The sequence below is a fragment of the Microcebus murinus genome, chromosome 16 (assembly GCF_040939455.1).
Source record: "Microcebus murinus isolate Inina chromosome 16, M.murinus_Inina_mat1.0, whole genome shotgun sequence".
Classification (NCBI taxonomy): Eukaryota; Metazoa; Chordata; class Mammalia; order Primates; family Cheirogaleidae; genus Microcebus; species Microcebus murinus.
In genome coordinates this window covers 41,163,818-41,186,256 of record NC_134119.1, presented here as the reverse complement: position 1 = coordinate 41,186,256, position 22,439 = coordinate 41,163,818, and the positions used below count along the sequence as shown (strand labels likewise).

General features: G+C 40.7%; 2 protein-coding genes across 4 annotated transcripts in view; both read right to left on the bottom strand.

Moving 5' to 3' along the window:
• KAT14 (lysine acetyltransferase 14) overlaps positions 1-15,278 on the bottom strand; it is a 40,503-nt gene extending 25,225 nt beyond the window's left edge. For all 3 annotated transcript variants that reach the window (XM_012780111.3, XM_076011157.1, XM_076011158.1), the window contains exons 1-4: positions 14,992-15,278; positions 13,038-13,156; positions 7,323-7,444; positions 1,062-1,243 (exon numbers count right to left, since the gene is read on the bottom strand). In XM_012780111.3, the coding sequence (XP_012635565.1) occupies positions 1,062-1,243; positions 7,323-7,444; positions 13,038-13,156; positions 14,992-15,250 (682 nt within the window). In that variant the 5' untranslated portion in view covers positions 15,251-15,278. The remainder of the gene's footprint in view (positions 1-1,061; positions 1,244-7,322; positions 7,445-13,037; positions 13,157-14,991) is intronic.
• A 140-nt stretch (positions 15,279-15,418) lies between these two features.
• On the bottom strand, positions 15,419-20,121 carry PET117 (PET117 cytochrome c oxidase chaperone). The gene is made up of 2 exons (XM_012780130.2): positions 19,916-20,121; positions 15,419-15,711 (listed from the first exon to the last, which is right to left on the bottom strand). Exons 1-2 carry the CDS (start codon positions 20,009-20,011, stop codon positions 15,562-15,564), a joined length of 246 nt encoding a protein of 81 aa, XP_012635584.2. The 5' UTR covers positions 20,012-20,121; the 3' UTR covers positions 15,419-15,561.
• Positions 20,122-22,439: the final 2,318 nt, after the last annotated feature.

The following is a 22,439-nucleotide window of genomic DNA, read 5'->3' as shown; positions in this document are numbered from 1 at the left end:
TTGATTAAAAAAACAGATTAATGTGTGATAGTAAAGAGTTACTGCTAATTTTTTTTAAATGTGAAAGTAATATTAGGCTTAGGCTGCAAAAAGGAAAGCATCCTTAACTCTTAGAAATACATACTAAAGTAAGCAAAAGCTTATGTAGCTAAAAACAAAAAAAAAGGTAAAGAGTAAAAATTTAATAATAAATATGTAAATTAAAATTTGTTTTAAAATAAAAAAATAAGAAAAAATTTTAAAAATAAAGAAATACATATTAAAATATTTAGGAAGAAATGTTGATGCCTGGGATTTCCTTCTAAATAATCCATGGGTAGGGATGGGTGGAAGGCTGGGGAAAATACCGGGGATTTAGATAAACGGAGACTGTCAGGAGTTAACTATTGACGTGAGGTGGAAGGTACATGGGAATTCATTGTATTATTCTTTTCACTTTTGTATGGTTTGAATTCTCATAATGAAAAGTTTAAAGGCCCGGCGTGGTGGCTCACGCCTGTAATCCTAACACTCTGGGAGGCCGAGAAAGGAGGGTGGCTCAAGGTCAGGAGTTGGAAACCAGCCTGAGCAAGAGCAAGACCTTGTCTCTACTAAAAATAGAAAGAAATTAATTGGCCAACTAAAAATATATAGAAAAAATTAGCTGGGCATGGCGGCGCACGCCTGTAGTCCCAGCTACTCAGGAGGCTGAGGCAGAAGGATTGCTTGAGCCCAGGATTTGAGGTTGCTGTGAGCTAGCTGACGCCATGGCACTCTAGCCCAGGCAACAGAGTGAGACTCTGTCTAAAAAAAAAAAAAAGGTTTAAAAAGAAAAATTAGATTGAAAACACTGAAAAGCATTTTTCAGATACCAAAGGAAACTTGTAAAACCAGTAACTTGATGTTTTTATATAGTATTTATTTACAGCACACAAATAAAAGTATCATCCTAAAACTGCCAAGTAGAGTATCCACAGAGAGCCCTATGAGCTATGCCTGGTAAACACAGGACTGTCTCTGAAGCTCACATCTGCTTGGCTCTGGTGTAACCAGCACCTTTTGCACTGTTCTCACAACAGTACCTTTTACTTTCAAAGTAGAGGCAGACAACTTCTCTCCTTCAGGTTTCATTGTTGGAGGCTTGTTATGAACAAGTTTCCACCATCCGGGTTCTCCAAATTCCTGAGCACCAGAACGGAAGTACATGGGACTTCCCACACTGAGGCAGCCTGCTACTGTGCTCCACCAAGTTGAAGTCTTTTTCCTAAAGAATTTAAGAATTTAAAAATTACTGGCACTTCAATTTGATCGTTATATAGAAAATATACTCAATGAATACTCTCTGTAACTCCTAGGGTGTGATATGCAATAGAACCTCACACTGCTGAAGGAACAGAGTCTAAGAGTCAGGAGAGAGGCTCTGGAGTCTGCCTGGCTTCAAATCCTGACTCTATCACCTTCCAGCTGCTTAACTTTTTCACCTATAACATCAGGATAATAGAACTTACTTTACAGGGTTGTTATGAGGATTAAATGAAATAATATAAAGAATATAAAATACTTCTCATGCAATCACCATGATTATGGAATTCTACAGGCTAAATTTAATTAAGTTGTTTTTATATGTGAATTAAACAGAGCTATCAAGAAATAAAGTGAACAAGAAACATAACTCCAGGATTGGGCATTTTGTGGTACAAGTTAATCATTAGCCCTGGTAAATAGCCCATTTTACCCAAGGAACCAGATGTATCCCTCATTCTGCTCCTACCTGCCCTGATGTACTAGAGTGGTAACAAAACTACATGGTATGTTCCACAAACAGGCATATAGTTCACACCAAAGTAACAAAACATGCAAGCTGTCAACTATTCAGGATTGAAAGTTCTTCAAGGCAAATCTTCTGTTTCCCCACCTTGAAAACATAAATCAATTACCAGAAATCCTAAAAGACAGTATTTCACAAGAAAGCCAGTCTAATAGTTGGAAAATATTGCTGGAAAGGCAAAGAAACAGCATTCTGAGAAGAAAGATGTACTAGAAGGCACACAAAAAAATAAACTTTAGTAGGCATGAACATTCTCTCAGATGGAGAGAACGACACCTTGGCTACCACCCCCAACCTTTTGATCCCAGAGCACCTTTCCCACATTCTCACCTTTTTCTAACCTTTCCAAATGCCCCCCCCTCTAACCCAAGGGATGAGATCAGGGTAGAAACCATTCTATTTGCTTTCTCACCCCCACCCATCTAGCAGCTACATGACATGTGATATCCAACAGAATGAATGCAGAAGCAGATAAGAGAATCCAACTGTCTTTTAGAAGCTAATCATTAAAGAGATTTGCAAAAATAAAAAATATGGCACTTGTCTTGCTACTTTTTTGCTCCAGAAAAAATATATTTTTTCATAAAAATATGTTAACATGAAATGGGTCAACTATTTTTTCTTTCATTTCTTTTTATTCCATTTTTTTATAGTTGGCCAAATACAAGCAAGTGTCTGATGGGTTGACTATTTTTAAAATTAATATTTATAAAATTTGTTTAATTTCTAAAATGATAAATATCAATAACTATACCTAACATAAACAAAAGCTATCTGGGGTCCTAGATAATGTTTAAGAGTCTAAAAGGGTCCTGAGAGCAAAAGGCTTAAGAACCACTCTCCTTCATGTATCTTGTTTTTATCTTTTTATTTTTTTAGAGACAAGGTCTCACTATGTTGCCCAGGCTGGTCTTGAACTACTGGGCTCAAACGATCCTCCTGCCTCAGCCTCTCAAGTAACTAGGACTACAGGTATGCATCACTGTGCCTGGCTTCTTCATGTACCTTTTAAGTAGGTCATGATTCACAAGAGAAATCTCCTGTTTTGCCCAACAGACAAAGAGAGGTTGCTTTTCAGTTTCTCAAAAAGATTAACAAAGATGGAAGCAACCCAAATGTCCATCTAAGCATGAATAAACACAATGTAGTATATATAGATACAATAGAATATTACTCAGTCTTAAAATTAAAGGAAACCCTTAGCACTCTGGGAGACTGAGGGGGGAGGATCACTTGAGCTCAGAAGTTCAAGACCAGCCTGAACAAAAGCGATACCATCTCTACTAAAAATAGAAAAATTAGCTGGGCGTGGTGGCGAGCACCTATAGTCCCAGCTACTCGGGAGGTTGAGGCAGGAGGATCACTTGAGCCCAGAAGTCTGAGGTTGCTGTGAGCTAGGCTGATGCCACACCACTCTACTCAGGGCAATGGAGTGAGACTCTGCCTCAAAAAAAAAAAAAAAAAAAATTAAAGGAAATCCTGTCTCATGCTACAACATAGATAAACCTTAAGGACATTGTGCTGAGTGAAATGAGCCAGTCACAAAAAGACAAATACTGGATGATTCTACATATATGAGGTACCTAGAAAAGTCAAATTCATAGAAATAGAAAGTATTTAGAACGATTACTGCCTAGAATTGGGGTGAGGGGAAAATGGAAAGTAGTTTAACAGGTATAGAGTTTCTGATCTACAAGATGAAAACAGTTCTGGAGATCTGTCAATCTATATTCAACAATGTAAATATACTTAACAGTACAGCAGTTCCCAGCTTTTTTGGCACCAGGGACTGGTTTCACCAGGGACTGGAAGAGAATTTTTCCAGGGACCAGAACAAGTATGCAACCGAGGGGTTGGGAACTACAGTCTAACACTACTTTTTTTTTTTTTTTTAAATAGTTAAAAATAGTTAAGATGGTAAATTTTGTTATGTTTTTTACCACAATAAATAAATAATAAAAAGATTGTAGGCCGAGCACAGTGGCTCACACCTGTAATCCTAGCACTCTGGGAGGCCAAGGCAGGAGGATTACTCAAGGTCAGGAGTTGGAAACCAGCCTGAGCAAGAGCAAGATCCTACCTCTACTAAAAATATAAAGAAATTAATTGGCCAACTAAAAATACCTTTAGTAGAGTGTCATGGCGTCAGCCTAGCTAACAGAAACCTCAAACTCCTGGGCTCAAGCAATCCTCCTGCCTCAGCCTCCTGACTAGTGGGACTACAGGCATGCGCCGCCATGCCCAGCTAATTTTTTCTATATATTTTTAGTTGTCCAGCTGATTTCTTTTTATTTTTGGTAGAGACAGGGTCTCGCTCTTGCTCAGACTGGTCTCAAACTCCTGAGCTCAAACAATCTGCCGGTCTCTGCCTCCCAGAGTACTAGGATTACAGGCGTGAGCCACCGGGCTCGGCCTATATTTAAATTTTAATAACAAATTAAAGGCATAAAAGAAAAACCTGTAAACATCTGAAAAAGAATGTGTTCAAATTTAGAACCTCATTACACAGTATACTATTCTCTTAGACCCTGTGGCAAATCAGAAATGGTTATCATTTTTAAGAATTTAAAGTATGTCCTATGGATAGAAGAATTAAAATCTTTAATAGCTAAGAAAAAAGTTTAACTTAAATATAAATGCTCTTCACGGACAGCTTCCCTGGAGTATAGTGATCCTGTAAACATTTATACATAGAGATGTCTGAAAAAATGTTAACTATGTAAGGTGAGTAGTTTCAGGTGACTCTTCCAATCACTGATGTTTAAAGTGGAGTTCCCAAAGTGAAGAACAGGATCGTGGCAGGAAACCAGGTAGCAAAGAATCACAGAGTGATTTTTAATTCTCTTTCACTCCTTTCGGTTAGATCAAGGAGAAAGTTTATTGCTTTAAATTCTCATTAGCACTTGAAACCTCCCTTTTTGACTGACAAAAAAAAAAGCCTCAGATTGCTTTTACATGCCATGGAGATCCAGCTACAATTTAATAGCATTGTTTTATTTTTCGTGTATTTATTATGATAGTTACATTCTATTTATGACAAATGATATGGGTTTCCCATTTACCATGGTAATGAGAAGTTTCTTTTTAAAATAAATGTACTGTTTCTTATTTAAATAGGAGATTAAGTAAATAATAATTCAGGTGCTACACCAATGTGGCCAAAAAACCACTGGTTTAATGGTTAAACTACACAGAAACTGGAGAGAAATTAATGCCTTGCATTTGAGTGTTAAAAAGAAAAAGCCTTCGCAGCTAAAGCTCAGCTGATTCCCCTCAGAACATGCTCTAGAAATGAACAAATGAAACAAATGAACAACTTATTAAAATCCAGTAATATCCTTAAAAACAAGCAATTTTAATCAAATTTCTTCCAGAAGATAATCCACTAAAAAGAACTGCAGAGTTCATGAATATATTCCAAGATCTAATTTTATCAGTTTTTTCCCTTTCGTATCCCTTATAAATGGGTTATATTAAGTTCCATAAATAGTACTAAATCATTAAACTAAAACAACAGATTTTATTTCCTTATGAGAAAGAACCAGTTTTAGTGTCAATTCTTTTCTTAGCATCACTAAATAATTCAAGAACTAAAACAACCCGTTTTGTAAAAATGTGCTGAATCTATTCCATGTTTTCTCACAAAGCCTTCAGAAGGTCACCCCTCCTTTCAGCTGCCCTCTTTGTACTTTCAGAAACATGAGCAAAGCTGTGATTTCTCAGCATCTGAAGAAACAGACGCTGTGGTGAATTCAGAGTGAGGACAGGTACGAACTTCTTGCTCCTACCTGAAGTAATCAGAGCCTTTGTCATGTCTCCACTGACCTAATTATGTAAGACTTAGGAATCTCACGTTAGACTTCAGACAGCAACTAACAATCAGAATCTCAAACAAAATTCACCAATGTAGTAGCAAACTCTCTAGTTCCTAATAGGAATAAAAATCCTGTTAGATCCACATGGACCTTTAGTTAAAACATATGGTCTCAATGTCTGTGCACTGGCATCCCTACGTCTGATGAACCAAAGCGGCAACCATGGAGGAACAATAGCAGCGAAATCAAAGCACAGTTATGAAAACAGTGAAACAGTAATTAACAAATAAACCAGATGCATATTAATGTGCCTAGGCTTTGCTAAGCAATATGAATAATACCAAAAAATAAAAACTACTTTCAGAGTTAACAAAAACTACGAGTAACACAAAACCCCATTAAAAGCAATCTAAATGAGTACAGTCAGTAACTGCCATTATTTTTCTTCTCCTGATCTCCTATAAGGTGTTGAATGTTTTTTTAACCACTTCGGTACCAGCATCGACTATAGTCAATTGCCACAGATGAATGCGCACAGCAACTTTACCAGACAGCCGTGATATGAAGGCACACAACCAAGCGTTGACAGCTGTGATATGACTTTTCTCATTTTTCATTTCTCAAAATAAAATTGTGAACATTTAAAAATAACGTAATGAAAACATATATGTATATGTTACCTATTCTGATTTACATTACAAGTAAAGCTGCCTGTAAAGTAAAACAAGCTTTCAGTGCTTTAAAGCTTTCCTCATCACACAAGAGCAAAACGGATTTGTCGTCAATGCACAGCACAAACTATTGTGCGGACCATGAGTGCCGGCTGTGGGCAAGGTTTTGCAGCCGGTGAGCGCAGAACCAAAGTGGTTAAAGAGATAGGATCTTGCTATGTTGCCCAGGCTGGCATCAAACTCTTGAGCTCAAGGGATCCTCCCCACCTCAGCCTCCTGAGTAGCTAGAACTACAGGCATGCCTCATCATGACCAGCTTAAAAGAACATAATAATCCTATCTCCTCAATTAAACAGTTACTTATCAAACTCTTTCTCTATTTTTTAACATTCTAAGTATCTCATCAAAAACCTCATGCTGGCCGGGCGCGGTGGCTCACGCCTGTAATCCTAGCTCTCTGGGAGGCCGAGGCAGGTGGATTGCTCAAGGTCAGGAGTCCGAAACCAGCCTGAGCAAGAGCGAGACTCCGTCTCTACTATAAATAGAAACAAATTAATTGGACAACTAATATATATAGAAAAAATTAACCGGGCATGGTGGCACATGCCTGTAGTCCCAGCTACTTGGGAGGCTGAGGCAGAAGGATTGCTTGAGCCCAGGAGTTTGAGGTTTCTATGAGCTAGGCTGACGCCACGGCACTCACTCTAGCCTAGGCAACAAAGTGAGACTCTGTCTCAAAAAAACCACAAAAAACATCATGCTCAGTAGAAACCAAAACTATGCTCTGGAAGTAGAATGAGAGAAGTATGAAGACCCACACTTTTATAATAAGTATACACTGCCACTTTGATTTTTCATAAAGTTTTTTAACTTAAAGTAAAAACATTTTCTGGCATTCAAAAATTCTTTGTAAATGTCACAAGTAAATACTCTAAATCTCTAACGGGGCTACATTAGGCTCTCTCAAATCTTGTACACTTTGTTCTTTAAATATTCCTTCAAGTATAATATTTTTAAAAATCACCTTACCTATTCCCTAGTAAAAAAGTCCAGTGTTTCTCAATAAAAGCACAGATATCTTCTTTCCACCTGAAATAACCTTGACGTCCACTTCCTTCCAGAGACAAGTTGTACATTGCCAACATGACAACCTGAAACACAAACAAAACAAGGGCTGGGAGAACAGTGTGATTAGGGATGTTAATCTTGAGGGGGAAAAGTTTGCTCTGTTTTATATTCCAAGTAGGAATGGTAGTGAATAGAGGGGACAAGGGATGTATAATATCTTGAAATATTAGCAGTGTAGAATTTTACTCCCTTTTGTCTTTCATTAGGCATTACTAATCCACTTAATTCTGTGCAGTTGTTGTGTTGGTGTTACATATGCAGGGCTGATGTGTGGCTGGACTGATTGGACTGATGGTTACAACAGAGTTGCCACTCAATCAGTTGATAAATAGGCATTGTCTCAAACACTGCCCCTACCCTATACAATGCAGCCCTAAAGGAAGGGCTAACTACTTAGCCAGCAAGTGCCTACTCAAGCTAGCATTTTCTTTTCTTTTTTTTTTTTTTTTGAGACAGAGTCTCACTCTGTTGCCCCAGCTAGAGTGCCGTGGCGTCAGCCTAGCTCACTGCAACTCCTGGGCTCAAGCAATCCTCCTGCCTCAGCCTTCCAGGTAGTTGGGACTACAGGCATGTGCTAGCATGCCCAGCTAATTTTTTCCATATATATTTTAGTTGTCCAGCTAATTTCTTTCTATTTTTAGTACAGATGGGGTCTCACTCTTGCCCAGGCTGGTCTTGAACTCCTGAGCTCAAATAATCCTCCCTTCTTGGCTTCCCAGAGTCCTAGGATTACAGGCATGAGCCACCACACCCAGCCTAACCCAGCATTTTCTGACTGATGGAGCTACCCTTTATTAAATATTTTTAAAATGACCCCTGCATGTTTACTTTTCTAAGATCTTTAGAGGGTAAAAACAAGATTCTCTAAATTTTGGAGCTGAAAATGTCGGACGCCATCTACTCAGTGATTTAGCCATTTTTAACTATGGAAACCTTTCTACAAATGAAATCAGCATTAGACATAGGGCACGGAACTGAAAGGCCTGGCCACTCCACCCATTCTCAGAAGGCACCAATATACCCCCAGAGCTTGGGTGCAAACTCCTAACCTAGTCCCAGCTTCTTATTTTACAGAGGGGGAACTCATGGCCCCAAATGGGGAGGTATTTTTCAGAAATATAAATAACAGATGCTCACTGTAAAAGACTTCAATAATACAGAAAAGAGCAAAGAAGGAAAGAAAAATCACTTGAAATCCATCAACAAATTAATCACTTTTAAAATTTCAGTGATTGCCCTTTCAGACATTTCTCCTTGCATCTATATTCATAGAGATGGCCAGGCACAGTGGCTCACGCCTGTAATCCTAGCACTCTGGAAGGCCCAGGCGGGTGGATTTTTCGAGGTCAGGAGTTCAGCCTGAGCAAAAGGGAGACCCCGTCTCTACTATAAATAGAAAGAAATTAATTGGACAACTAATATATATAGAAAAAATTAGCCGGGCATGGTGGCGCATGCCTGTAGTCCCAGCTACTCAGGAGGCTGAGGCAGGAGGATTGCTTGAGCACAGGAGTTTGAGGTTGCTGTGAGCTAGGCTGACACCACAGCATTCGCTCTAGCCTGGGCAACAAAGCAAGACTTTGTCTCAAAAATAAATAAATAAATAAAACAGATATATATATATTCATAGAGATGTTTTCTTTATGTAATTTATGTAAATGGACAAAACTATAGGAGCTATTCAAAACCATGTTTTCAACCTAATAAAAATCATGACTTATTTTTGGGCCAGCACTTTAGGAGACAGGGTCTTGGCTCTATCACCCAGGCTGGTCTCAAACTCCTGATCTTAAGCAATCCTCCCACCCAGGTCTCTCAAAGTGCTGGGAAATTGAAAAGGAAACAGAGACTCCAGAAAAGAATCCTTAGACCTTATTTCTATAAGGTGCATCCCATAGCTGTTAGGAGTCTAGTAAATTGCAGTTAATGCCCCAACATGTGTTCACAGCATTAAATCCCCAATGGTCCTATGGGAAGACCCATGACTACGCCACACAGACAGGCCCAGTAATTCTGATACTTCTTCACTAGCCAAGTTTCAATTTCCCCCATCGTTAAACTTGTAATGCTTGCAGTCTACCACACAATTAACCCCATGAATAGATTTATTTTTGTATTAGGTCTACACCAGCCAACAAACATCTTCCTTTAAACAGCTAATATTCTGGGGAGTTAGTGTTTAATGGGTATAGTTTCATTTTGCTAAGATAAAAAAGTTCTAAGTCGGCATGCAAAATCCTGTCGAAAAAAGAAAAAAAAAAAAAAAAGTTCTAAGATGGATGGTGAGGATGGTTACACAACAGTGTGAATGTATTTAATGCCACCAAACCGTACACTGAAAAATGGTAAATTATGTTATGCATATTTCATCACAACCTGAAAAAAGTTACTGCCCAATAAATGCTTTAAGAAAATTACCAGCCTGAGCAAGAGCGAGACCCCATCTCTACTAAAAATAGAAAAAATTAGCGGGGTGACGTGGCATGTGCCTGTAGTCCCAGCTAATCAGGAGGCTGAGGCAGGAGGATCACAGAGCCAAGGAGTCTGAGGTTGCAGTGAGCTATGATGACACCACTGTACTCTACCTGGGGAAACACCAGTGAGACTGTTGAAAAGGAGAGGGGAGGGGAGGGTAAGCGAAGGAAGGGAAGTGGAGGGAAGGCAAGGGAACCGAAGGCAGGAAGGCAAGGAGGGAGGAAGAAAATTAAGACTGAGCTTTGCCCCGTCTGACTCTGAGAGTACCTCAGAAACATGTACTCACTGATAATATCAGTGGTAGATATTTGTCTGATATTTTATTTCCAGTGCTTTCCTTTATATTTGAGATATTTCATGACTAAGTTAAAATTCATATATTTATTGAAAATAACTTTTCATCACTTACATTTACTGTGCAAACTATATACTAATACATAAAGGACCTGTTTTTCCTCCTCTCATGGAATCTGTGATCTAAAATAATGAATTCCAGTTTAGTTTCCTGCTTTCAAGCTATTAGACCAAGCTCGTCAGTAATGAAGCCAGCATTGTGGACCAATGTATTCCCAGGGCCTAGCTCAGGGCAAGCAGACACTCAGTGTCTGCTAAAGAACACCTAGAAAAATAGTGAGCACAGATCATGGTATCTTTATTTGTGACACAGAATGAGTCCCCAGGGAAAGAATGTAAAAACTCCCTATCCTTCCCAAATGCTATTTTTTTTTTTTTTTTAGAGACAGGGTCTTGCTCTGTCACCCAGGCTGGTCTCGAACTCCTGATCTTAAGCAATCCTCCCACCTAGGTCTCCCAAAGTGCTGGTATTACAGGCATAAACCACCATGCCCAGCCTCTTCCCAAATGTTCGATAAAGTTTCTCTTATACATCAAACTGGTTCACAAGGGTCACCAAAGAGGTAGAGGACACAGGAAGAGGCTTTTCAGTCGTGAAACCAGATCTCTGTACCATGAGTATAATACTAACAAAATATGATTTTCTGTACAAGCATTTACACTTATACTTCGGTAAATCAACAAATACAAAGTTTAAAAAGACAGAAAACCCACATTCCAATACACTAAGTATCTGGACACATCAGTGGAGTCTATTAGAGACAAACTGATTCTCTTTTAGGTCTTCAAGGAAAGATGGGCTTTTTCAGATGCAACTAGAAACACTGGTCAGTAGTTCGCCAAGAACCAGATGTGTGTGATCTAAGTTATCGCTTCATCCTACCAGGTTATTATCCACCATCTTTATGTCTTTTGGAAGTGACAAAATAGTTTGCAAGTTACATTAGTCTAATTAAATATGCAAATTAAACCTATATATATATATATATATATTCTGAGCAATATAGGCAAATGACAAATTTCTTTTTAAAAGAATCTCTAGGCAGGACGCGGTGGCTCACACCTGTAAATCCTAGCACTCTGGGAGGTTAAGGCGGGTGGATTGTTTGAGCTCAGGAGTTCAAGACCAGCCTGAACAAGAGCGAGACCTTGCTCTACCAAAAATAGAAAGAAATTAGCTGGACAACTAAAAATACATAGAAAACCGGCTGGCCATGGTAGTGCATGCCTGTAGTCCCAGCTACTCGGGAGGCTGAGGCAGGAAGACTGCTTGAGCCCAGGAGTTTGAGGTTGCTGTGAGCTAGACTGATGCCACAGCACTCTAGCCCAGGCAACAGTGACAGAGTGAGACAGAGTAAGAGACTTCGTCTTTAAAAAAAAAAAAAAAAAAGAGGAGTCTCTACAGAAAACTCAAATTCTTGAAAATACAACTTACACATATTTGCTCTTCTTCCACTTTACAGCTTTTATGACAAACTACTTGCAAGTCAAATACAAATCTACCTGTGTGCACATATAACAATAATCTATTAATATTAATATGACCTTGCCCAGACACAGTATCCCATGGACACTTTTGAGATAAATATCCAATTACAACATTCATAATACTATACCCTCAATACAAACTTCCCTTCGTTTTCTACTAATATAATTTCAGGCATGTCCAAAAAGGCTTCCTAAATTCACCACCGACAGATTTCATTAGACGTCCTAATAAAGCACTGATTATTAAGATAACAGTCTAAGGCTGCTAAAGCAACTACAATTTACAAGGAACACTATAAGTGGCTCACATGGTATAATCTAAAATCTTCTCATTACCCTGTTTACTTTCTTCAAAGCAAAAAAGTGTTATGGTTAATTATCCTATTTATGTTTATTATCTAAAATAAAAGTTCGATGTCATCTGCCTTGGGGCAACAAGGGCCTTAGCTGTCTCCTTCACCATAGTAGTCTCCAGGCCTAGAATAGCACCTGGTTCATTATAGGCATTCAGTATTTGTTCAACAAATGAACATAAAAAATTGAGTAATATATAATTCATCTGTTTTTTGAGCTTAAAAAATATACATGCATTGGTGTCTCACTATACATATTATATATTACTACACATATTAGTATTAAAAAAAATTTAATACAACCTGGGGATCAGTAAAAAGCTATCATTTAGGCTATAGTTGGCTTAAATTTGGGTGTTGGTATTAGAGATGGTTAAAAGGGAATGTAAATATTTATCAAATAAAAAATATGCAAACATCTCTGAGATCAAATGCAGAAAAGCTGGGTTATGTTAGTTTTTGCAGTTAGTCACGTTACTTCTTCTATTTTCAATGTGGCCATCTTTATATTTTTTTAAAAAGTGGTTTTACTGTTGTTTCTTATTTATTTATTTATTTTTTTAGTTTTTGTAGAGACAGGGTCTCGCTCTCACTCTTGCTCAGGCTCGAACTCCTGAGCTCAAACAATCTTCCTGCCTCCGGTTTTGCTGTTCTAAAAATTGCTACCAGAAAAACGTGAACTTCATTTTCAATTATAATCAGAGCTTGTTATTACATATAAATAAAATCATGTGAGATTTGCAAGAATCTCAAACCCAATTCACTAAGTTAGCAGTATTTTTCACTAAGAACTCCTTTCTCCACAGAATCGGTACCCAATTTTCATTGTGAAATAAAAAGTGCCCCTCAAAAATGCAAAAGCTCATACATATTTCTCACTTTCGATAGCCATTCCGACAAATCCCTTGGAGGACCACCCTCATGAACTCTAGAGCTTTTTACTCACTTGCTGCCATGTCAGCTTCAGCCTTTCGTACTGCTCCTTGCCATCTGCCGAGCAATCGGAACAAGTAAACCTAAAAAAATTGTCACCCTTAAGGTAACTCAGCTGTTCCCTCAGCTGACCTAGGAGAAAAACAAAAAGTCACATCATAGGTATCTAGTGCAGTGGTAACCCAAAGATTTAATCAGTTTATCAACCAGATTTCCCAAGTTTCCCAGGCTACGTGTTTTTTTTTTTTTTCAGCCAACCCACAAAGCAGGCCTGTGGTGAGGAAGGGAGTAAAGAAAGATTTTTATTCTTCTAACATCCAGTGTATGCCCACTAGGATCTGTGGTTAACTTTTAGGAGAAAAGTACTAGAAAAGCAGGTGCTATTGCTCTAACTGGACTTTCCATCTGTCACATTCCTGACTCCTACAGGCAGGTCTCCTCTCACATTCTTTCAAATATCTGAGCTCCCACCACGTGCCACACACTGGGCTAAGAACCAAGAATATAACTTTCAAGACAGAAGTGGTGCCTGCTCTCACAGGTTTACAAGAAAAACAGGTAACCACAACAGCACAGCAATTCTCCATCCTCACTCTCCATCAGAATCACCCAAGGAGTTGCTTTTTGTTTTTTAAATATGCCTATGTCTACCCTAGACAAAATGAACCTATGTCTTAAGGAGGACCTAGGCCTCTGCATTTTTTACAGTTGCCCAGGCGATGCTGATGCTCTGTGAGGCAAGAAAACCACAGAAGTAGAATGAGATGTGTATCACAGGGCAGTGTGAGGGCACATAAGAGGAGCGCCCAACCTATATTAGGAAGATGGGAGGGGACAGATTAGAAATTGGCCAGATGAAGAGGGGTACCTGTGTGTGTGGGGAAGGGCATGGAGGCTGGAGAAATGCACATTCAAGAGAGGAAACAAAAATGTGCTAAGTCCTAGGGATCAAAAAGAATTGCCTGTGGAGTATCAAAAGTTAACCCTAACTGCAAAAGTTGTCTGTATGAGAATAAAAGAGGCTAAAGTTAGCAGGGGCCTGACCACAAAGGGAGGTTTATTATTTTGCTGTGAGGACAAAGGAAAAACCATGAGATGTTCAGGCAGAACCCAGAATTAACAAGCAGAAAGACATAGCTCAGAAGCAAAGACCAGTTAATAAGCAGTAAATCCCAGGTTTGTTTCCTGTGATAACGTTACTATTAACTTGAATAGTTGAACCCCTTTTAACAAAAACATTTCCACATACCAGAAAATGACCCACTTCACAATAACATATATGTAAATTTCTCTTAGTTACAAAATCTATACATAAAGCATTTGAGTACATATGTCTTGACCAGTCTCTTGCCTAATGGAAAAATCCTGTTTTGGTATGAATCCTATGGCGGCTGGCAAGCCATGCTCCTCAAGAGCCAGGAAGCTGGCAGATGCAAATACCAAGATTGAGGCAATGAGGGAGCCTGTGTGTGTGTGTCCCTTCCCAGCAGATAAAGGGGACCAGCAAATAAGAAAAAAGATTCATCCTGGAAAAGGGCACAAAACACCTTCAGTCTGCTCTGACCTCACTGCAGTATAAATAGCAGTTTTCCATGTAAGTTAAATAAAAGACTAATTTTTATGAACTTGAACATCAATTCTACACTGTGACTAGAATTTGGCCCCAAATCTATAATATGATCATGTTAGAAAAATGTGGCTAATTCTTTAAGTAACACAGGATTTCCAATTTTCTTATTTTTATTGAGTCACCATCAAGAATGTTAATTTACCAATGTGATAGAGGTTGACAATTTTTATTAGTATAAGTGTCTATGTTTTATATAAATTTATAGTTGATCAAGTAAATAATAAATATAATTATCCTTTTATTTACATCTATTTTACATTCATGTTTCCTTCACAGGTTAGAAAAACAAACCTTCACACAGGAATTGACAAATCAAAGGAATTGAGAAGCTCCTTACTGGCCGGTATCCATTTTTGGCACTTGTCACAGAAGTAAGACAGCTGCTCCTCCATCCAGGACACATCTCCTTCGTCGCTGTTGAGGGAATCCCCGCTCTGGTCATGAGATAAGTCCACTGATGCCTGATCCTCTGATTCGACGATCAGGAGGGTCTCTCCCTCCACTTCCCCCTCCTCCAGCCCTTCCGAGGTAGATGTTCTTGTGGCTTCATCATCATGCCGACTTATCAAACTACTCAAGTGGATGTTACTATCCATCCTTTCTTCTCACAAGTTCAGAAGTGCTTCTCAGTAACAATCCTAAGTTCTGGACACTGAACTCAAAGGGGCTTCTACCAGGATCACACAGACAGAAACTCTTCAGAAGAGTGCCTGCCCACACCTTTACTCAGACACAAGGGATTTATAAAGCAGTAACTTAGAATATGTGATCCACTGTCCTTTATTTGATCAGGTTTTAAAGGACAGTGACAAATAAAAAGTCAGGATATCACTAAGCTATTCTCCATCAACACACACACACACTCTCAGTGTTGTCTGTCCCATTGATATTTCGTATTCGTTTCAAGTCATGTTTTTTGAGATCCTTTTGCCAATAATATCTTCTCTCTTTCTGCTTCAAGTTGCTCAGTCAAAATAATCTGTTCTTCCAAAAGACGAATGTTTTCTTTTTTCCGATTTTGCCTCTCAATGTCTCTGATCACTCCCTCACGAAGCCTCTAAAAACGTAAGAAACAGATTTCAGTAACACCCAGAACAGGTGGTTCCCATCCTTGTGCCATTCAAATCCAAATAACAGTGTTACCAAAATACACTTAAAACTTTCAGATTCCAAATACCCAATTACTATTTTAACTTTCTGTACAAATGTAAAATGTAATAAAATCTAACGAAGCAATCAAATAAATTTGGTAGTGTGCAGTTATTACTGAAATGACTTCTTACCATATTTTAAGACATTCCTGAACATTTAGTACAGAAAACTTAATGTGAAATAGCAAAAAAGAAAAAGCTGGCACCATGTTGAATTTTAAAAGTTTAATTGATATTTGATGCTTTAAAAATTTGACAAAGCCAGGCGTGGTGGCTTGAGCCTATAATCTTGTAGTCCCAGTTACTCAGGAGGCTGAGGTGGGAGGATCACTTGAGGCTAGTTCATGACCAGCCTGGGTGATGTAGTGAGACCTTATCTCAAAAACAAATTAATTAATAATAAGATAAAATAAAAACTGATGAATAATAAGATAAAATAAAACTTCAGAAGAGTGCCTGCCCACATCTTTACTCAGACACAAGGGATTTATAAAGCAGTAATTTAAAATATGTGATCCACTGTCCTTTACTTGATCAGGTTTTAAAGGACAATGACAAAAAAAAAAGGTCAGGATATCACTAAGCTATTCTCCATCATGAGTTACTATGGCAGCACTGTAAACTACTCTCCTGTTAGCAATTATCCTAGCTGAACAATAAACATCAAGAGAAAAAAAAGGAGATTACTAAAATCTGAACAAATTATTAAGGATACAATAAAGAACCTGGCTTCTTCTAGCATGTAAAGTGAAGAGGTAAAAATCATACAAAAGTATTAATCAACTATATAACAGAGGCAGGGCACTGCAGCTTATGCCTGTAATTCCAGCACTTTGGGAGACTGAGGTGGGAGGATCACTTGAGTTCAGGAGTTTGAGACCAGCCTGAGCAACACAACAAGATGCCTTCTCTACAAGAAATTTTAAAATTGGTTGGGCATGGTGGCACACACCTGAAGTTCCAGCTACTCAGGAGGCTAAGGCAGGAGGATCGCTGGAGCCCAGGGGCTCAAGGATGCAGTGACCTATGACCACAAATAGAGCAAGACTTTGTCTCTTAAAAAAAAAAAAAATTACATAATGAACAGAGAAAGAAAAGCAAAGAATGCTACTACCAGAGGTAAAAATAAAGACCCATCAATGGTAGTTACCTTGTTAAGCACTAAAAAAATCAAGTACAGAATTCCAGAACGTAGAACTGGCACCTAAGGTGAGACTTTTAAAAACAGCAATTCAGTCATTACTAATAACTAATATTTTCAAGTTTATAGCTCACAAAACATTCTAATAAGTTTTTAATAATGGCTTTATGAGGTAAAATAAATAAAGGTAGGGCCCCACAGCTTGGGTATGTTTGATTTTCTAAAAATTATTATATCTATTTTTAAAAACTCACCTAGTACCTACTCGCTGGACCTCCTGCAGGCCTATAGCTTCACTCACTATTATGAGAGAGCTGGGAAATTTAAAAGTCCTGGGACTGATAGCTGAAACCCAATTTTCTTGAACCCTACACCCTTGGCAAAATCCCCAGGGAGATAAACATGGACGTGCTTATTCCAGTCCCCTCACCCCTGGGGTCTTCCTGTCCTGTGCTCCTTGCACCACGACATACCTACATACCTCCCCCCACACAAAGCCCACACTATCCACTGGAGTCATTCTTTCCACACCTGACTCCCAGATCCTACCCTTCCCTCTCAGAGACATTAGCATATGCTTATAATCTTGCACTTCATCCCACCATTTGAGATCTTCCTTCAGGTTTCAATGTCTATGCTGACTGCCTCACACATCTTTCCTGTGACTTCTACTTAACTACCTTACTAATCACTCCTCTTACTAGCTACTAAACTGCCTCCCTTACTACAATAACTTCCAAAGACCTCTTCACAACCCTAACACCTAGAACTCTAGCTCCTCATATAGTACTACTTGGTTTTTGGAAGGTTACTGTGAGGATTAAAGATGATGTATATAGGCCGGGCGCGGTGGCTCATGCCTGTAATCTCAGCTCTCAGGGAGGCCGAGGCGGGCAGATCATTTGAGCTCAGGAGTTCGAAACCAACCTGAGCAAGGGAGAGACCCCATCTCTACTATAAATAGAAAGAAATTAATTGGCCAACTAACATATATATATATAGAAAAAATTAGCCGGGCATGGTGGCACATGCCTGTAGTCCCAGCTACTCGGGAGGCTGAGGCAGGAGGATCACTTGAGCCCAGGAGTCTGAGGTTGCTGTGAGCTAGGCTGACGCCATGGCACTCACTCTAGCCTAGCCTGGGCAACAAAGTGAGACTCTGTCTCAAAAAAAAAAAAAAAAAGATGATGTATATAAAGTGCTTAATACAGTACCTGACATATAGAAGACAGGAAACAACCACCATTATTTCATTTCTCACTTCCTTGAACCTTCTGATAAACCTACCGTGTCAATCAAATTTGTTCTATTTCCCATTGCTAGAATGTAAACTCCTAATGAAGGACCACAGGTAAAATAAACCCATGTTATTCTGGTCAATCTTGTCTTCATCTCCAACTTCCAAATAACCACTTTTCCACTCTTTAACACAGTGGTTCTCAGCCCTGGCTGGGTGTTAAAATCCAGTGGGTCAACTTTAAAATATACCTATGCCGGGCCCCCACCCCCAAGAGACTCTGGCTTAATTTGTATGGGGTGGGGGCCAAGCCTTAGTCACACAGCAAAAACTTCCCAGGAACACCTGATAAGTAGCTAGGGATCAGAACCAAGTTCTAACCCATCACTACTTAATTCTCTTCAAAAATCACTGCCTTCACTAACCTCAGAACTACATTTGACATACCATCCTCTACTCTCAAGTTTTCTCGGGATTACTATCTTTTCTTTTTCCTCCTAAGAAGGGGAAGTCTCCCGCCCGCTATTACAAAAGCTACCCTCTTAGACTCACACTTTAAACCCAAATCTCCAATCTCCTCTGTGCCCTTTTCATCAGTCATTCCATCCCCCTCCTCAACATTCTTTTATCATCACATGCTTCCTCTCCTCTGACTTCCACAGATTGGGAACACCCAGGACAAAGACCTTATCTGCTTCATCTCTGTATACCAAACACATAGCACAGCCCAAAGCTCTGGACAGGCAAATCAAGAAGACTGCTTACTCTTGATTCATCCAGTTCATTATTTCCACCCTGGGCAAACTAGTTTCAACCCCAACAACTGTCAAGGTGCTCTCTGAAAGCTCACCAACGCCCTGCTTGACCGTTCTTACACTCAACATTCAGCACTGTTGTGAATCTTTTACAGACTCTGGAGCAGCTTTGTTTCTCTCTTTGTATTACCAAAGAACCCAGTGAAGAACCTGGCATACGGTGGTCACAAAACGTTTGCCAACTTGAATAAAAAAGAAAATACGAACTGAGACAGACAGAATAGATAGACGGTCAGTCACTGATCAGTGAGTCACGTGTATTTCCAGAAATAAAAGTACCAAAAAGAAAATCTGGAGGCTGGTATCCTTCCCAGAGTCTACGGTTTCCATAGCAAAGTGTTCATTTATACAAAAAATGCAAAAGGCACGGAAGGTGGGTATAGGGGCGCCTCCTTTACCAAGGGATAAATTCACTACCACTTAAACACATTAGGCTTTAGCCCCGACCTTGGGTCTGGGGGTGGGGAGGAGGCCAGCAATTTGCTGAAAGCACCCCAAGGAAAGCCCTTGCCTGCCTTCTATCAACACTTTCTAACCGCCCAAGTGAGATGCTGAAAGGTCGGCTTCACTGCAGACTGGCTGTGACTTGAAAACAGAACCGCTGGGCACCCCAAGAGCGCGCGGGTGCGGGAGCAAGGCCCGTTCCGCCCTGGGGTGCCAGCCGCTAGTACAGGGGCTACCCTGGGCCTCCAGGCTGCACACGCCGCGGAGAGCCGCAGGGGCCAGGGACAGCTGGGCGGCCACTGCGCCGCAGTCACAAATACGTGGGGGCGCCAGGCCACGCAGTCGCCCGACAAAAAAGAGGCGGAAAGGAAAAGGCACAAGGCGGAGGGTGCGAACCACGCGGACAGAGACCACAGGAGGCCCGAGGCCGCCGCCGCGCACGGGCCGGGAAGAGACGGTCACGTGACACCGACCTGCTGGTCCTGCCGCTGCTTCAGATGCACGCCGGCCACCGTGGCCGCCGTCAGCAGCACCGAGAGGCCCAGCACCGCCTTCGAGCTCTTCGACATCCCCGCGCCGGCAGCCACGGCCTCTCCCTCCCGCCCGCCCGAGGCGCCGGGGTCACCGCAGAGTGCTCATCGCGGCCCGTCCGGGCCAGGCTCGACCCCTCGAGCGCAGAGCTCCAGTCGGCGTGTGCGTCGCCCGCCGCCGCCAGGCTCGAGCAATCGAGAGCCGAGCATCGAGCGGCGCCCTTGCTCCGCGGGCGGCAGAGTTAGGACACCCCCAATTCTAATTCTAGAGAGCTTCGGCCCGAGCTAGCCCAGCACCTTGCCAGGGTAAGAAGTTCCAAGGCCTGAGCCAGCTCGGTGTCGCCCCCCAACCCCGCGCGCTCCAGCGGCGGGGGATGTCCTGAAGGGCCGGCATTCCCACGGGGTACCGTGCTGAACCCCTCCCTCGCACACCAGTCCTTCTGAGCGCCGGGCTGATCCGGACGCTCTGCCCAAAGCCCTCTTCGCCCAAATGCAGCCCCTCATTGCCCATTTCGCGGGGCAAGTGCCACCAGGAGATCACCTAGTCGGGCAGCTTCAGAGACGCGGGTGGAGTCCTCGTGGAGTTTTTGCTTGAGGACCCATAGTTTGACTTCGTAGACGCGGTCACTTGCTTTCTCCTCATCGCTCTGGGGCCACTGGTCAGGCTCTGATTTTTCTAAAAATCCAAAAGCCTTCTGGCTAAAGAGTATGCTAACTGGGCAGCAACACCTCCTTGTTTCCTGGTAGCAAAAGCGCTAGTGGTGGGTCAGGAAATGTACCCTGCTCCTGTCGTTGCCCCTGTAATCTTTTGAGATCACTTTTACGCCCTTGGAGCCTCAGTTTCCGTGCCAGTAATACAAGATGCCTTATGCCCACATTACTAGGAAAATAAATGATAGAATGAAGACGTGCATTGGGAATAGCGTAAAGGATGCAGGGCATCCTTTTCACGTGTCCCTTGGGTAGAAAGAAGCATGGTCTCTCCCAGAAACCTTCAAGTTTCTGATAGAGCAGCCAAAGAAGAGAACCATCATTCGATCGTTCTTTCTTTCTGGAATCCGCAAAGAACTAGCTTCTTCCTATGGAAACAGCTACAAAGGATATTGATTAGGAATAGGTCTTGGTTAGCCTCACCCAAGGGCTTCTCCAACATTCATCTCTCTCATCAGAAAAAAAATGTCAATGCTGTATTATTATCATTAATAAAAGAAAAGAGCTGCTAGATCCTTCAAGTATAATTTCGGCTACTGTAAATTTATGCATCATTGTTTAAAAAAAATAATAGCTTTAACTGACAATACCACATGTTGGCAAAAATGTGGAACGGCTGGAACCCTTTGCACTTTTGGCAGGAATGTCAACTGGAATCACCTGTCCTCCATGACCCAGCAACTTCACCCCTGTACACAGACCCAGCAGAACTGCATGCATAGGAACACAAAGAGACATGTAGAAGAGCGTACATAGCCACACAACCACAATAGGCAAAAACTGGAAACCGCCCAATTGTCCAGCAAGAGACTACTCAGCAAATTGTGGTGTTTCCGCACAATAAAATCCCATAAAGTCTTGAGAATGAATGAACTATTGTTATACAAAATGATGTGTGAATTAATCTCACAAACGTAAGGTTGAGCGAAAGAAGTCAGGCACAAAAAAGTGTTATCTGTATAAATTCCACTTATGGAAGTCAGCATGGTGGTTACCTTGTTGGGGGAAGTGGGAGTATTTGCTGGGAGAAGGCATGGATGGGGCTTCAGGGATGCTGGTATCATTCTGTTTCTTGGTCTGGGTGCTGGTAGTGGATGTTTGGGAAAATTAGTCCAGTGGAACACCAAGCTGTGTGCTCATATCTACATGTATGATATATATCTATACAAAAATCGTACATAAAAATACAAATAGAAAAATATGGCTTTACATTTTACCATCACTTCTTGTGCTAAAAAAAGTTTTTTCTCCATGATGACTGTCAAAAATTAAAGAGATTATCATTTAATATGTCTAGATCAGGAACCATGTGCAGGAACTATTTTCAATATAAAACTTAATATTAAAAAGTTAGACTCTCGCCGGGTGCGGTGGCTCACGCCTGTAATCCTAGCACTCTGGGAGGCCGAGGCAGGCGGGCGGATAGCTCAAGGTCAGGAGTTTGAAACCAGCCTGGACAAGAGCGAGACCCCCATTTCTACTAAAAAAATAGAAATAAATTAATTGGCCAACTAAAAATATATAGAAAAAATAGCCGGTCATGGTGGCACATGCATGTAGTCCCAGCTACTTGGGAGGCTGAGGCAGAAGGATTGCTTAAGCCCAGGAGTTTGAGGTTGCTGTGAGTTAGGCTGATGGCCACGGCACTCTAGCCAGGGCAACAGAGTAAGACTCTGTCTCAAAAAAAAAAAAGTTAGACTCCAGGAAGCAAGCTCTAGTTTTTCATTTAAAAAAAATCACAGACATGTTATCAGAA